The following is a 14,940-nucleotide window of genomic DNA, read 5'->3' as shown; positions in this document are numbered from 1 at the left end:
AGTCACACTTCTGCAAAATGCTCGTATACAAGCTATCCATCTTTCCCTCAGCAGGGACCTTCGATCGGTCCACAGTATGTAGCTATCCCAATGTCCATCTGTATTAATCCTAATATAATTCTCAGTAACAGAAAGACACACCTCGAACTTGGACGGAGTTTGGGTGTGGTAGCTATATGTGGACTGTTGCGCGCACAGTGAGGGAGATACGAAGGATGGTATGTAGCACTCGGCAACGCGGATGACGCTGCAATCTGGATAAAGTAGCCAGAGACTGGTGAATCTCAATACTTGTTCCTTGGTCAGGGCTACAGATTTCAAATAAGCCGGCCACAATATCAGTGGTCGGGTAAGGCAATAGGCAGGACTCCAGCCTCTATGACAATATTATATAGAGTGAGGCAACGAAGTGACCGTTCGAGTCCATCAACTTGTTGTCATCCAGCAGCCAGAATCTAAAATTAGCCAGGTTGAGTGGAATGAGTAGTTCAACCGAAAATCACGGCTTAAAGGCATTCACGTACTCTAATCCTTTGTCGAGGTGAATGGGCGAAGAAATGGTTGTTCGCATTTATACTTCCAATTGTATGCAAATTTTCACAACAATTTCGTGTCTTAGATGCTGTCGAACAGCATTGCATTTCATAAGGATTTTAGGGGCCTTCCCTCTGATATAAAAGCACTGAGAGTCAGAATGGGGGCTGGACACAGTGGTGAGCAATCGGCGAATGACACCTCGAGGGCCAGGATAGTGATGGTAGAGCTGTAGTATCAATCCTGAGTCCTGACTGGTTGTTCACTTCATTATGATTTTCATTCTCTTGCGGGAATTGTCCATGCGGGCGCTCGGCAACGCCCGCTGGTTGCAATTAAAGGCACTCGATTTGGACAACCTCCACTGCGCGTCGATTGCCAGCAGCCGAGTCCACCGTTCCTCAAAGTTATATATGCGTCATCTTCCTTCACCATTGTCACCTGCCCCTTTGCCTCCTGTCTCTTCTCGCTAAGTTACCATGTTGTTCAAACAACTTCCCAAATTCGTCGTGTATGAGTCACTGAGAGACTTGTAAGCAGATGAAATCAGCTCAAAACAATCACTGTGACCATCCTATAGCCCGGTTTCCCGCCGCTCTTTTCATCCCCGATAGTAGAGAGGTTGCCCGTAAATTGGCCCAACTCGATGACGAAGACGATAGCTGTAGTAGCGGCATACGGATGTCTCACGCTGGCCGTCGTCTACTTGAAGCCCAAGCTACTTCTTGCCTTTTGGTTCTGGCTCTGGACAGGCTGGTGGCTGTCGGCGACGCATCAGATTGAGGCGAAGGGGCTCGAATTGGATGCAACACCTGCTACTGCGAGGGCCACCATGGACGAAACTGAAACCAGCTCCACTCGAAGAAGCGCCGCGTGTCATCGGGGCTCTTCAACGGAGTGGGGCAAGCCATTTTTTCACGCTGACTCCGCTTCATCTTTTGCGGAGCCGGAGCCGATTGCGCCATCACATTCGTCAGAATCGTCACCCCCTATCTCATTGCTGCCTCCTTTACCCAAGATTCGTTCCGCCCATTTAGGCAATCTAGTTTTTACACCCCGCCAGGCTGAACACGAGGATGGTCTACGAGACAATCAGCGTCTAGAATGGCTCGGCGATGCTGCCATTCAATTCAGCGTCACGCTGCTCTTGGAGGAGTTAGCCCCTCAATTGAAAACTGGCGAGGCATGTACCATTCGCGCTGAGCTGGTTTCGAATAAGTATCTGGGAATGTTGTCGGTAAGGTACGGGTTGTTTGTAACCTACAATGAAGTTTGTGGGCAGGATATATCTCAGGATCTAAACAAAAAAATACACGGTAAGCGCACCCTGTGTATACCGCCCCCCGACATTATTTCTTCATCGCCTTATCTGGTAACTTTTACAGCCGACTTATTTGAGGCGTATATTGGGGCCCTGACCAAAGAGCGAGGGTTCGACTTTGTCCACCAGCACCTCTCAGTCGTTCTCAAACCACCTCGGCTGACGGCTTCAACTGAATCACATCGACATGGCGGAGCCGAAAGCTCGTCAGCACCAGTGACAGTGCCAAATCCCCTACCAACTCCCCCACCGTCACCTGCACTCGTGCCCTCACGTTTGCGTGAGTTTGTGCCTCGGGTTACTGATGCAGCTCCATGGGCAATGACGCCAGTTACTGCGCAAACTCCACCATCACCACCATCACCGCCTTCACTTGGAAACCCGCTCCGTGCAAATCAGATTCCACCATCAGCTTGGCTTTACAAGTTGATGCAGGATGCCGAAGGAAAACGGTTCTGGAGGACCCAAGCTCAGGTGAACGGGAGGGTGCTCACTTCCGGACAAGGCACTTCGAAGAAAACGGCTAAAAAGGCGGCGTTGGAAGCTTATACGCGCGTCGCAGGGTGCGTCAACTAGGACCTCTCAAGCAGCTCAAAAGTCCGGTGAAGCTGCTGAGAATTCCACGGGTGCAGTACCCGGGTTCTTCGTTATGTCCTTCTGCTGCAGCAGCCACAGCTCGGAAAGGCAGACACGCTGTTCTGATTCGGTGATGAGTGTGGCATGTTGTGAAAACAGTATGCAGGGGGACAAAGCATCGATTGGATTCTCTTAGCTGCCACTTGTGATCGGGGCTGACATGTGTACATTATATAACGTGTGACAAACTGCAATGAAAGTGTATCGTCCTAAGTAAGATGGGAGAAAAGCGGGTGAGGCTACTGAGTATGTTGGCGAAACGACCGACTGAGTCATATTCGTGGAAGAGGTGTAGCTTGGTGATCGGGCATGAAAGCTGTTGGACAGACTGACAGGACCGAGGTCTCACAGAACCCAAAACTAGAAATGACTTACTATCAAATTGCAAGATACATGTCCATGTTGCATGACCCGCTCCGTACAGTTTAGCAGGAATTCAGGCAGACAAATCACGCGCACAAGGTCGACGACTTTCGTTATTGGATAACAGATGCGACAGTGTCTGTGGACATGGTGCATTATATTTGATAAATACCGCCACAGGCTATCGACGGTTGAGAATACACGTCCCGTAGTGCCGGTGCGATAGAGGTTAAACTAACTAGGCAACCCAGATGGAGATCATAAATATCAGAGCCTGGACCTTTCCTGTAAAAGGCTTCCCGCAGCCCTCAACTTTTCAACAGCCTCAGCGACCATCTCATCTACTATCTGTTTCGCGGGCTTGATGTCCTTGATCACGGCAGAGACTTCGCCCAGGAGGAATGACCTCCCCTCGCTCATCACCTTGGGGTTCTTCGCCAAATCAACCTCAAAAGGCACTTCCCCTTGTGAGGTGAGCTCTTTGATCTCCTCCTGCCGGTTCTTTTCCCTGAGAACAGGGACATTGGTTAGCGCGATGTGCGAAAGCACTAGGCAAGAGGGAGCGCACCAGTTTTCAACGTAGGGAGTTCTTCGGACTCGAAGGGGACGGCCAGTAAATATCAGCGTCCGAACAGCATCTCCGTACCCAGCTGATAGGATACTATACCATGAGATTTAGTGAAACAAACATCGAATTGAGGCGAGGGAAATGGTGACTTACGCCTCCTTGTGGGCTTTGGGTGCGCCAGCTTCTACACTGGCGACGAAACGTGTCCCCACCCAGACAGCTTGTGCACCATATGCCAAAGCGGCAGCTAAACCACGCCCGTCTGAAATCCCACCAGCTGCAATGAGGGGCACCTGGAATGAGGTATTCAGTGCCCGGGGCTTGGGTAAGATCACCATAGGGAACGAACCTGTTTGCCCGTCAACGGACTCTTTTTCCCCTTCAACTCATCCAAACATGCTGGGATCAGTATGCCAAATGGAATATCACCCGTATGGCCACCACCTTCTCCGGCCTGCGCACATATGATGTCCACGCCGCGAGCGAGGGCTTTCTGGATATGCTTCGGATGCCCAATCATATTCATGACGGGGATACCAGCTTTGTGGAGTCTTTCAACTACCTCAACTGGTGGGACACCTATGTGACGCACATGAGCAATTTTGACACTCGGAATCTAGGGCAGTCAAGCAACATACCAACGGCGCAAACAAAAAGCTTGGCTCCTTCTTCTATGATGACATCAATAAGCTCAGATAATGACCCCTTCGTGTAGTCGTAATTGGTTTTCCGAGCACCTTCCCCCACTTGAGGAATGAGTAGGTCTACTCCGAAAGGTGCATTGGGGTCTTTCAAGTCCTTCTTGATAAGCTCGATTTGCTGCCGGAGAAATTTGGGCGTGTACCCTACGCCTCCAATGACGCCGAGGCCACCTGCACTAATGATTGAAAGAAAATTAAAATAAGCACGGGGAGAGCAAAAGCTTGAATGGAAGAGCTGACTTTGTCACTGCAGCTGCCAGTTCAGGCCCCTGTAAAGCGGCGGGAACGGGTTAAGAAGGCTCATCCTGATGTAAACGCAAGTCCTAATCTCTTACAGCAGCCACCTGGCACCTCGCAAGTCACTGGCAGTTCAACGTGGCAGTGAACTAGCTACTTACATTCATTCCAGCTAACAGAATAGGGTGCTGGATACCGAAGAGCTTGGTGATTTCAGTCGTGATGGGTGCCATTTTGCACAGCTTCAAGTGAGGTGAGCGGAGTTCGGAAGGGAATGCGATTGAGACGTTTAACATCCAATGAAAACAGCAGTAAGCATCTGGTTCGATTGTGACGACAGTTACAGCTTACCTTTCCGTTGTAAATGAGAGGGTTATGGAGTTCAAGGTGAAGTTCGTCAAGAACTCAGGGATGATTTATTATAGGTAGAGGGTCCGGTAAAAGTAGAGGCCGAGCCCGGAGTACGAAAACGTCGCGACGGATCTTTCCGGCTCATTTTGTGCCTCGGCTCGTCATTTTCCTGTTTGCGTTCGTGCCTCAAACACCTTCTTTCCCACCTGTATCTTGAATAATGTGCACAACCCTGTCTGCTCAGCAAGGGCGGTTTCATTATCGATTTTAACCTCGAAAATCTGTCGGTGAGGATGAAGACAGACAGCAGGTGCACTTGAAATTGTGCATGTGCCAGTGTATAAACTTCAGGCTGGGGACCTGCCAGCGGTCGCAGTAAATGCTCGAAAGGCAACATGACACCAGTTGGTTTGATGGGATATAGGAAGCGCAAAGTGCAATGCCCATTCTTTAGATCGGATAAAGAAATACCATAGTGTAGTGGAATGGAGAGCGTTGGGAAGGCTGACAGCTTAATAAAGGTGCGCGAGGTCGAAAGGACCTTGGGAGAAAGAGGCATTACCAATTTGAGGGAAAGATCGACGATTTGGCGGAAAGTTCCGCCCCACTTGGAATATGTAGACGAATAAATTCGGCCAACCCCGCTACACTTATATTCAACATCAGGTCATGTGTCAGGTGCCACGCATGGCACATGCAAGCCATGGGCACGGCTACTCTCCCTTAGCCGGGGACGTCTTGCAATGCGGAGTCCGGCTGCACCGTCAGCACTCCTTGACAAAGTACAAGGCACCAGTTGCTGCCATGCCAGCGGTTGAAGTTTTTCTCTTATTTCTTCTCACATCCCAGCCAAAGACAATGCCCGTCCGCCATTTCTCATCTGCCGAAGAACTTCTAACAGCCGGAGGACGGCCAGTTGGGGGGTTTCGCTGCGTCTGAGCCCAACCTCTTCCTTACGCCGCCGATCGAGTGGACTTACACGCTTGATCTCTGAGTGTTGCGAGACGAAACTTCCGCAGGACAGCCGTCGTATAGCCTAGATATGTGTATGCTGCCGCCGCTTAGGGGAAGGCTCGCGACCCTTGTTTCCGTCCGTTTGCATGAACAAAAAACTTGGCACCTGTTCCCCTCATTAGGGCACGCGTCGCATTGTCTGGCCTGTTTACATTCTTCAGAGAGCCTCGTTGAATTTCCCTAGAGAGTGCGCAGGTAGCGAGGTTCGCTCATCAATTGCATTGTGTCCAGCTCGCCATGCGTATCAAATTCCGCGTCTATATGATTGCAAGCCCCCTGGGTAGACCGTTTGTTCACGTCACCCCCGCACTAGAAAGGAGGTGCCCCTGCTTCAGAACACCTTCGTGGAAGCTCCGGATTCCTTTCTCGCTCCAAGCTCGCGATTGGCAGAGACAGGGTGTGAGGCACTTCCATTGCTCGTCGTAGCTTCTGGAGAATACATATACCGCAGGTTAGAGGGGACCCCGATATTGCTTTTTGCAGCTCCGGGGAGAGCTAGTTTGTTTGCGATCATCCTGATCACTCCACTCACCCACTGCCGCTTCTGCTCTCGACATGACCAATCATCACTACTGGTACTCCTTTACCCATTCCACGATCTTTGCTTCCTCACCTCCAACCCACCTTCAGGAGGGGAGGGTTGAACAGCGTGATCCTAATTACAATCGATCCCTCCCCGCCAACTATCTTCGCATACCCACGACTAGTCCTACCATCCAGCCAGTCACTACCTTCTGATCTCCACTGGTGCCAAAACAGTAGGACGGTGCCCTCTACGCTTGGGTCTTGAGGGGTGCTACATTTACCTATACTACTCTTATATGGCTAGCATGTGCGTCGCTTACTCGCGCGCGCGCACGCATCCGGATCGAAGGATTTGTACAATCCATCGCTGTCAGTGCTTTGTCCTAAGGGTCCATCCTTCGACTGTTTTACATCCGTATACTCCGTGCGTCTTGATTTATCGAGCGCGACATTTCTATCCTGTTGATTACGTTTATTCGTTCGTGTGCGCATCTGGATTGGAATTAACCCGTCGCGTTTGCCTTGGATTGCATAGCCTCCATCTCCTGTCATGCATATCATCTTTTGTGCGGCGACAATGGAGTAGGGATAGCCAATGACCAATAGGCGTGCTGTTTCTCCCACCCCACCATCCACCCCCCCCCACTCCTGGGTCTTTGGGCCCACCATAAACGATCACTACATCCCGGGATTCTCAGTATGCGGATTAAGGAGCTAGGGCTTGCTTCTCTATGCTCAGATGGAAAGGGAAAAGGGGCGCTGGATGTTAGGGGATGGGTCCGATTTGCTACGCTGTACCATTTGACTCTTATATACCTTAAGTCGCACCCAGGTCTGACCCGTACGCGTCATGTTGTACCACGCAGGCACTTAGGTTCCTTAAGCTGACAGTAATGACCTGTGTGTACTGCACTGCGTCAAGCTGAACAATACAGGAAGTTACGGAAATGCCCTGTATGCCATGTCCCTGTCGTCTTCGTTTCTCCAAGCTCCCCATTTGTGAGGCCACTCTTTTTTTCTTCCTACACAGCGTCGCAACACGGTTGAGTGTCGTCAGCAGTCAGCAGTAGAACGGCATCATGGTGGCTTGCTCTAATGATTGGAGGAAATTGCCCGTGTGTATGGGGTCCCTGTCAGATCGGCACGGCCCAGGACCACTCCGCCACTTTAGCTTCGTCCGACTTCGTCTCGCCTTCTGCGATCCGCACACACCCCGAGCTGGAATGTCCAAGTGATTTAGTGCCGCCCCCCACCAAACCTGATGTGGTAACCACATCACGAATTGTATTTGTGCCACATGAAGTGTCACGCTGTGCCGTCACTGCGAAATCATTAAGCAATCCAGAACCTATAATGTGTCGCTAGTGACAACGCATCGGAAAGTCCGACCAGCCGCACTTCTGGCAGCTAAGCTGACGGCGTGTTCTTTCGCCAAGGTTTTGCACCGCTGATGGTGTATTCCTTCGCAGAGGCTTTATCGCCGCTGATACCATGCATGCAGCAAGGCATAGATTGGATTAACGGCAGACAGCGCACTCTGGGTTCAAATTGTGCCACTGCGGGCATCATAGGAAGTAGGTGATGGATATCGGGGCTTGCCAACACACTCAATTACTGCGTGACGGTCCGGCGGTGCAATCTCCGGAAGTACACTTCAAGTCCTTCACGTTAATGCAATCATTTCTCCGGCTGTGACCTTTGCAATATTGGCGCCACACATCAACCTTGAGCTGCGGTAGTAACCGCATCAGTGCTGCTCAAAGGCTATAAGAACTAGAAGACAGTAGTGGGTGATGGCTCAACGAAAACAGCACCACAATGTTTCTGGCTTTTCCGCCAATCAGCCTCTTCACGACCCTTCTTGCCTTGGCCCTTCCGATTGCGGCCCGTCCTAACAACAATCCCATCTTAAGGTCAAGGAGTCGAGCCCTCCCTCTGCGTGGCTTTACTAAACGTCTAGCCAAACCTGGCCTTGTCCGCAGGGATAGTATTACCCCTCAGCTTGCATGGGCTGGTGCGATTCTCAATGATGTAAGCACCGTGCTCAAGTACCCACTTGCGCACAGCTGGGATCTCACCGTTCAACTGTGCACTCATTCGCACTTGTAGACTGGCTATGACTATGTCACCTCAACTTTTGTCATTCCAACAATCCGTTCAACCGATCCCACTGGGGAGCAGAGTATTACTGCAGCAGTTGGCCTTCACTGCGAAAATGCCGCCTTAACGCTTGTCAGCTTGTCAATCAGTCCCAACGGGGCCGTTAATGTCATTGGTAACTACCCATTGAAGCTGGGTCGTGTGCAGCGTATTGATTATTGATGGATCGTCGTTGTCATACGCAGGGGCGGATTATCTGGATATACTCACTATCCAAAACATAACTTTTAGCACCGGTGACATAGCCAGGATATCTATAGAAGCGTTGCGCAACCACACGTTCGCCACAACTATTGAGAATTTGAATACGGAAGACAAGTCGGAAGGACTGGTCACCACCGTCGAAAATCCTATCTGTGATAGATATGCTGCCATATGGGCTATCGGAGGGTTCCAGGCTGGAAACTCCGAATCTTTCGCAAACTTCAGCACTGTTACTTTCTTCAACGCCTCGGCTCGTCTCGATTCCGGAGAATGGGTTGGTCCGCAGGAAGCGACCACTCGCGAAATAACCACAGCCAGCGGGATACCTCTCACTTCCACTACCGTCTCCTCTTCCAGTGTGACCATTTTGTACCTTGGAGAACAACCTGCACAGGGACCCAGCACAACGCCGTGTCCCTGGGAGCCGCCTCACGAATCCAGTGTCCCACCCGCCTCCCACACGGTAAGGCTACATGGGCTCCCCATCTTGCCCATCCCAGGTGTGGCAGAGCTAGAGAGTCCCCCCGTCACACGTGGCCCCGGAGGCCCTGGAGGTCCTGGAGGTCCTGGAGGTCCTGGAGGTCCTGGAGGCCCCGGAGGTCCCGGAGGTCCCGAAGGCCCTGAATGCCCTGAACATCCCAAACGCCCCAACCCATTCGGTCCTGGTCCCGTCTTCCCATCTGGAGCCCCCACTCCATCTGGTCTCCGAGCAACAAAACCGCCGTGCCCTCCCATGCGTACGCCAAACCCCATCCCGGACACTGAACATGTCGGGTGCCACAACTCGGATACGAAGAGACATCCCATGGATATGACGTGCCCATTGGATTAGTGATTACTCCCAGACAACGCACATGATGTGCGTAACTCAAGAGAACATTGCAGAGGGCTTAGGGAGAGCGTTTCGACTTTGGGCAAAGTTTGAATAGTTGATAGTTCATTCTAGAATCATCGCGGTGGCGTGAAGCGCCGCGTGGGCGAAATATGTATATAGATCTTCAAGCGACTTGACGGCCGAATTAGCTTTTTTCGTGTTGCCAGAAGGCCGGAAACTCAAGACTCGAGGGCGAAGCGGAACGTCCCCAAATGTACCACTATTGGTGCATGCCGAAGTCGTATTCGTTGGCTACCCTGCTCGCACAACCTAAACACTGCCGGTTGTCCCGCGGGCGGGAACACAACTTGCACAAACCTTAACATGTTCCCGATGACCTCAAGATCTAAGGCTGTATATTCTGGCATGAATATGGACGGAGGGTTGTTGCTGCCATACGATTAGCCCGACTTTGGTGGCGGCTGGCGTTGATTCGACAAGCGCAATAGACTTGGACCAAACTAAACCGTAAGGACGACTGGGTACGAGCCTATCAATAGGTAGCCACCCGTGGTCGCTCAGGGTTGAATATAAATCCAGAGCCTCATAAGAGAGAGGAAGCTTGAATACACAGCCCCCACTCTGTGTTGTCCCTATCGGGCCCGTCCTCATCGTTGCCTCGTCAAAAAACAAAAACCAGAGCCGAAGCACTCTGCACTATCTGTCTCGATCAATTTCTACAGGATGGAAGATGACAATAGGCCATTAGACGGAAAGCCATTGCTTGTACAGAGATTTTGCAAGACCGGGTGAGCCATTGGTGACAAAGATAAGTGACAAATTGTAAGCGGCTTCTCGAGCCATGCCATAATCCGTCAGCTAGCTCAGACATGAGCGCTTAATTGGATTGACTGATTATGGCTTTACGCACATTTGGATTTTGTTCTAGTCGTTTTGAAATGATCTTCAATGTTCTTTGATAGTGGTTAACGCTCAAGGAATAAAGACCTGATAAGAATATTTTGATAGGCCTTGTTGCGAGTCACTTGACATAGGATAGTCCTACCAAGTTGATGGAATGCACGACCGAAGTTGTACTCAATCTCATCTTCTCTCTGGGAAGGTCTTCGGTACTTCCTGTATTCGCTCATAAAAGCCATTGCCTAGACAATTCAGTACTAGCACATCAGCACTCGGTGGGACTCACCTCCACAACTAGGTGATGACGATTGTCTGCTTGCCGCTGCATTGCACGACCAATACATGCAACGGCCAGGCTCAAGCAGATGACTGGATCTCGAGGTTGCAAGGCGTGAGCTTGCAAGAGGTACCCTATGATGTAATCGTTGATGGATGCGTGAAGCAACGTAGGACATACAAACATTTGGCACTTTGGTAGCTCCGAGCACAAAACATGATGTAGCCATAAAATGCATAGATCAAAGGACTCATCTTCTTGGGACGCAGTGGCATAGGAAAATTCTCCTGTGAGTTGGAGCCTCTGGAGCTTTTCGCTTCCGTTGTCTTCCCCTTCTTAGAACGGGACCCATCCTCCTCCCCTGGAATTTCGTCATCGTCGAGAGCGTCATCTCCCTGTACTGCAATCCAGCGGGTCCCATTTTGTCGAAGCACCAGAGGATCCCCACGAGCATTCGCTTCCCAGAGCCTTAGTTCCCGCAATGCCATTTTCTGGAAGTTCGTGGCGATGAACGCCTCGTTCGCATCCAAACCTCCTTTCGAAAGACCAGCGAGTAAGAACCTAAACGGATCATTGTTAAATTGATGATCTCTGAGGAGCTTCTGGCAATGCTCCATAACGTTTGGATAATGTCGGGCTCGAATGGCGCATACTGGTCGGAGAATGGGGTAAGCATTTAAATGAGGCACAATAGTCGATTGGCGCACTCGCTGCAGTTATCCTGATAGTGTTCTGATTCTTGAAATCATTGTAGGCATTGGAAAGTAACATGTGACGAAGCACTTCATCCGCAAGAGCATACTGATCCTCTCGTGTAAGGAGAAAACAGTACTGCCAAGAAATTGACACAGTTTTGATATCAGTGCTAGTGCTTAGTTCCAGACGAACCTGAGTGATCATAGACAACCAGCGTGCGAATGTTACCCCCCGGAAATTGTCAACGCCTCTGGGCTGCTTTCCTCCTGCCGCGGCGTCCTGGGCTACAATAGGTCGTTAAGATTGTGCAAGATTATGCAAGTTCCCAGGTCGGGAGACACCTATTTCCATTTCCAAACGAGACGCCATTTCATTATCTCCACTTTCTGACTTATTCTTCCCCCGGTCCCTGTTTTGACGCCTCTCAATAATAATGCCACGATATGGGGATGTCTGTACAGAAGTTAGCTGCGGGGAAACCTATTTGATAGGGAAACATACCCTATCTACCATAAACAATTGGCGTGTAATGCGGAATTCCTCAACAAGATCACCGCCGTCATTCAACCAAATCTGGATTGCACTAGGGAGGTGAGACAGCATGTCCTCCTCGATCTGATCCAGTCTCTCGAACACGGCTATCGTTTGCTCTTGCTTGGCTTGCTCATATATGCGCAACTGTTCCCTAGATATCTTGTTCCTTTCTGAAGCTGATTTTGTTGTGTTCAATTTTCGTGTCTCGTCGAAGAAGCTGCCAATCATCTGGGCTGCCCCTCCGGACGATTGATCTTCCATAGAAGGCCCTTCGACTGTGGGCAGGGCAGTAGGCACGCCACGACGAAACTCGAGAACTACATCCATGGTGAGCCAACCCCAATAATTCGATGGGCGAGGAAACAGAGACGTTACCTTCATTGATGAGATCAAAAGCATCTTGAAGTCGACCAATGATTTCTAGAGCTTCGGCAAGCTTGCTTTTTGCTTCGATAAGGGAAGGATCCACTTTGAGGGCTACGAGAGAAACATTCATAAAGGTGCTCCACAGCGGCGTTATCGGGTACCTACCCCACTGATACGACTCTATAGCGTCTTCATAATTACCCAGATTGCGATCACAAGCTCCGATGCGGAGGATAATGAAGGTAGAATTGGTCTGATGATGTTGGGTGAATATAGCACCTAATTCTAAGGATGCGAAACCGGACCTCGTTTTGCGTTGCTAGTTTTATGTAGATTTCTCGAGCATCCTCATACATACCCAAATCAAAGTAGACATTCGCGAGCTCCTCAAAGAGAATGCTGAACTCAACCACATCCTCAGTGGCTAAGACAATGGATGCATGCATCTAGCCATTAGTTTGGGTGTATCAGCATTATGAAACCAATGCAGACGCAGTAGACTCATACCTGGGCTTCCCCGAAATCACCAATCTTCAATCTGGAGATTGCGAGCCGCTGTCGAAAGTTGATATCTAAGGGGTAACAACCAGGGCCAGGACCTCGACTGATTCCTTCGTCTCTGGCATAGCCGGGTAAATCGAACTCCCTATCATCTTGAACAGGATCCCACATTGGACTTTCATGAAAGCGGCCATCAAGCCATCGAGCACCCCTCCGAATGGTAAAAATCGCTTTCTCATATTCGTTGACATTATTGTAAAAGTCAGTCAAAGCAATAATCTGCCGAGTGCCGAAATCATTTTCAGAATGAGGGCCCTCCGGCTGACGTTTAGTGTGGAAGTCGAACGCGTCCTGAAATAACCTCGTCGCCCTTGGTGCGTCGTCAAGATCGATGAGAAGTAACCGAATTTCCTCAAGGACGTTCGGGTCGTAATGTTGGAACTTCATGATTTTGAGAAATCCATCGAGAGCCTGGGGCATTTTTTGGCGAACGGCACACGTCAGAAATGTATGGACGCACCTTCTTGGGTTCTCCTTGCATCTTAAGGAGATATGACCAATCCCAAAGAGCATCCAAATCTTGAGGATCGATGTAGAGAATTTTGCGAAAACAATATATGGCTTGCTGCAGATATCCCAGCTCCCTGAAAGTCGGAAGTCGCGTGAGACCCTAATAAAATGTGCGAAGGGCTTGGCAAATACTTTGACTTCTGCCCAAGCTCCCTCCAAGTGCCAACGTCAGGCTCCCGGAGATGCGTCGCAATTATGCGGAGTTGCAAGCATTCCACCTCCTGCCCAAGGTCAAGATGGCATTCCGCAAGTGTCGTCCACGCATCCACAGCTCGGGGCTCAATGCGAATGGCCTCTCTCAAGAGGGGAATTGCTTCTTCAATACTACTATTCGTATAAGCCTCAATACCCTTCGATATGAGATCTTTAACTTGTGGGGATAATTCCGGCATATTTCTGGGTCGACGCTGTTCGAAACATTGGGGATATGACACACGTAGGCTTGCTACATGGACGTACGGCTTTCCTCTTCTTGCCGATTCCGGATGTCTCACGAAGCTCTTGTTGGAAGTCCATTGTGTCATCTTCCTCCTCGAACTCGAAAGTCCATTTTCCGGTAATAGGTCCCCTGGCAGGTCCAGAAGACTGAACTTTCGATTTGACGATGCGACTGCATGAAAATCCTGGATAAGCGGGAGGCAGGAAGTATGGAGAGCAACCTGTGAAAGAAGTACTCACTCAAAATCTCCCTGCATTTGGTTTATGGCATTCTCTAAGTTGTCTACTTCGTAGTCTTGGATTCCGCCCAACTCGCCCCCGTACTGGTCATCGTCGTCATCGTCCGGTTCGTACACATCACTGCCAGAGTCGGTAACATAATCGTCAAATTCTTTGTCGGAAAGGTATTCTCCATCCATTTTAACCACGCCAGTCGAAGGATCGAAAATGTTGCTCGCCTGCAATACGAAAGACGAAGGCGCGATTGGCCGGCAACAATTAGCAATACATAAGCACCATCTATTCAATTTCCAAACAAGACAATCATTAGCGCAACCCCGACGACACCAACTATTTACATGACTCTAATCGAAGCTACGATGGGCTTACACGACACCTACCTACCGTCTGACGCAACCCGTGGCCGCTGCCCTTCTCACTTGATCACTTTCATTTGGCAAGCTGATTGCGAATCCAAATTTTCGCGAGGGGTCTTAGTATTCAAAACGTGGTGTATTACAGCTAACGTCAAAAACAAAAAGCGCATCCGATTCTAATGGATCAAAGGAAGGTCATGATTTGGGTGTTGTACCTGATGATATGAGGTAAACCTGCATGATCAGTTCACAAATCCAGCCGCATGGACGAAGTTACACCAGCGATCGCAACCAAACCCCTTCTTTCCTTCTTGAGCTCGGGGATTGGATCAGGACATGAACGTGCAAGGTAATGGGCCAACCCAGCCCAACCCGAATAGGTGATGCGCCATGGGTATACCATGGGTATACCGGGCCCCCCCGTGACCCAGCCCGGGAAAGTCCTACCATTTAGGAATACACACAAACCCCTGTATTGCGAAAGCTACTAGGGTTCCACTAAGGAAAAAAAACAAACAAGCGTCATCATCCGATGAGAGGGTTAGGGGTGCCGGAGAACCGGTTCGAACCGGGACCGAACCGAGAACCGACGGTTTTGGTTCTTAAAGTTAGG

At 50.1% G+C, this 14,940-nt stretch overlaps 7 protein-coding genes across 7 annotated transcripts; 3 read left to right on the top strand and 4 right to left on the bottom strand.

Moving 5' to 3' along the window:
* The first annotated feature begins 926 nt into the window (after positions 1-926).
* EI90DRAFT_3067674 (ribonuclease III domain-containing protein) lies at positions 927-2,539 on the top strand. Its single transcript, XM_039061039.1, has 2 exons — positions 927-1,850; positions 1,920-2,539. Exons 1-2 carry the CDS (start codon positions 1,181-1,183, stop codon positions 2,429-2,431), a joined length of 1,182 nt encoding a protein of 393 aa, XP_038913529.1. The 5' UTR covers positions 927-1,180; the 3' UTR covers positions 2,432-2,539.
* Positions 2,540-3,121: 582 nt separating this feature from the next.
* Positions 3,122-4,593, bottom strand: EI90DRAFT_2928447 (2-nitropropane dioxygenase; the record flags this gene model as incomplete). Its single annotated transcript, XM_039054961.1, has 8 exons — positions 3,122-3,362; positions 3,423-3,515; positions 3,576-3,715; positions 3,772-4,001; positions 4,061-4,299; positions 4,364-4,392; positions 4,459-4,467; positions 4,522-4,593. The coding sequence occupies 8 exons, from the start codon at positions 4,591-4,593 to the stop codon at positions 3,122-3,124; spliced, it is 1,053 nt and encodes a 350-aa protein (XP_038913528.1).
* Positions 4,386-5,282, bottom strand: EI90DRAFT_3067670 (uncharacterized protein). The gene is made up of 3 exons (XM_039061038.1): positions 4,712-5,282; positions 4,522-4,602; positions 4,386-4,467 (listed from the first exon to the last, which is right to left on the bottom strand). Exon 1 carries the CDS (start codon positions 5,268-5,270, stop codon positions 4,758-4,760), a length of 513 nt encoding a protein of 170 aa, XP_038913527.1. The 5' UTR covers positions 5,271-5,282; the 3' UTR covers positions 4,386-4,467; positions 4,522-4,602; positions 4,712-4,757.
* A 200-nt stretch (positions 5,283-5,482) lies between these two features.
* EI90DRAFT_3067669 (uncharacterized protein) lies at positions 5,483-6,412 on the top strand. Its single transcript, XM_039061037.1, has one exon. The coding sequence runs from the start codon at positions 5,963-5,965 to the stop codon at positions 6,149-6,151; it is 189 nt and encodes a 62-aa protein (XP_038913526.1). The 5' UTR covers positions 5,483-5,962; the 3' UTR covers positions 6,152-6,412.
* On the bottom strand, positions 6,295-6,919 carry EI90DRAFT_3018159 (uncharacterized protein; the record flags this gene model as incomplete). Its single annotated transcript, XM_039057195.1, has 3 exons — positions 6,295-6,349; positions 6,423-6,510; positions 6,571-6,919. The coding sequence occupies 3 exons, from the start codon at positions 6,917-6,919 to the stop codon at positions 6,295-6,297; spliced, it is 492 nt and encodes a 163-aa protein (XP_038913525.1).
* A 1,550-nt stretch (positions 6,920-8,469) lies between these two features.
* Positions 8,470-9,589, top strand: EI90DRAFT_3067665 (uncharacterized protein). Its single transcript, XM_039061036.1, has 2 exons — positions 8,470-8,525; positions 8,596-9,589. Exon 2 carries the CDS (start codon positions 8,786-8,788, stop codon positions 9,236-9,238), a length of 453 nt encoding a protein of 150 aa, XP_038913524.1. The 5' UTR covers positions 8,470-8,525; positions 8,596-8,785; the 3' UTR covers positions 9,239-9,589.
* Positions 9,590-10,193: 604 nt separating this feature from the next.
* On the bottom strand, positions 10,194-14,150 carry EI90DRAFT_3127081 (uncharacterized protein; the record flags this gene model as incomplete). The annotated part of the gene is made up of 17 exons (XM_039063983.1): positions 10,194-10,307; positions 10,360-10,436; positions 10,495-10,591; positions 10,636-10,760; positions 10,811-11,278; positions 11,334-11,457; positions 11,515-11,606; positions 11,664-11,775; positions 11,824-12,173; positions 12,232-12,333; positions 12,388-12,475; positions 12,528-12,668; positions 12,730-13,194; positions 13,244-13,367; positions 13,426-13,700; positions 13,753-13,903; positions 13,972-14,150. The coding sequence occupies 17 exons, from the start codon at positions 14,148-14,150 to the stop codon at positions 10,194-10,196; spliced, it is 3,084 nt and encodes a 1,027-aa protein (XP_038913523.1).
* Positions 14,151-14,940: the final 790 nt, after the last annotated feature.

This window comes from Cantharellus anzutake (assembly GCF_015039405.1).
Source record: "Cantharellus anzutake strain C23 chromosome Unknown EI90scaffold_41, whole genome shotgun sequence".
NCBI lineage: Eukaryota > Fungi > Basidiomycota > Agaricomycetes > Cantharellales > Hydnaceae > Cantharellus > Cantharellus anzutake.
Note: the sequence above shows the minus strand (reverse complement) of the source record. Positions and strands in the feature narration are given on the sequence as shown.

Excerpts from the sequence above, each read along its gene's own strand:
- EI90DRAFT_3067674 (XM_039061039.1), top strand. The coding sequence starts at position 1,181 with ATGACGAAGACGATAGCTGTAGTAGCGGCATACGGATGTCTCACGCTG. Across the intron at positions 1,851-1,919 it reads TCTAAACAAAAAAATACACG|CCGACTTATTTGAGGCGTAT; the intron begins GTAAGCGCACCC and ends TAACTTTTACAG.
- EI90DRAFT_3067670 (XM_039061038.1), bottom strand. The coding sequence starts at position 5,270 with ATGCCTCTTTCTCCCAAGGTCCTTTCGACCTCGCGCACCTTTATTAAG.
- EI90DRAFT_3067669 (XM_039061037.1), top strand. The coding sequence starts at position 5,963 with ATGCGTATCAAATTCCGCGTCTATATGATTGCAAGCCCCCTGGGTAGA.
- EI90DRAFT_3067665 (XM_039061036.1), top strand. The coding sequence starts at position 8,786 with ATGGGCTATCGGAGGGTTCCAGGCTGGAAACTCCGAATCTTTCGCAAA.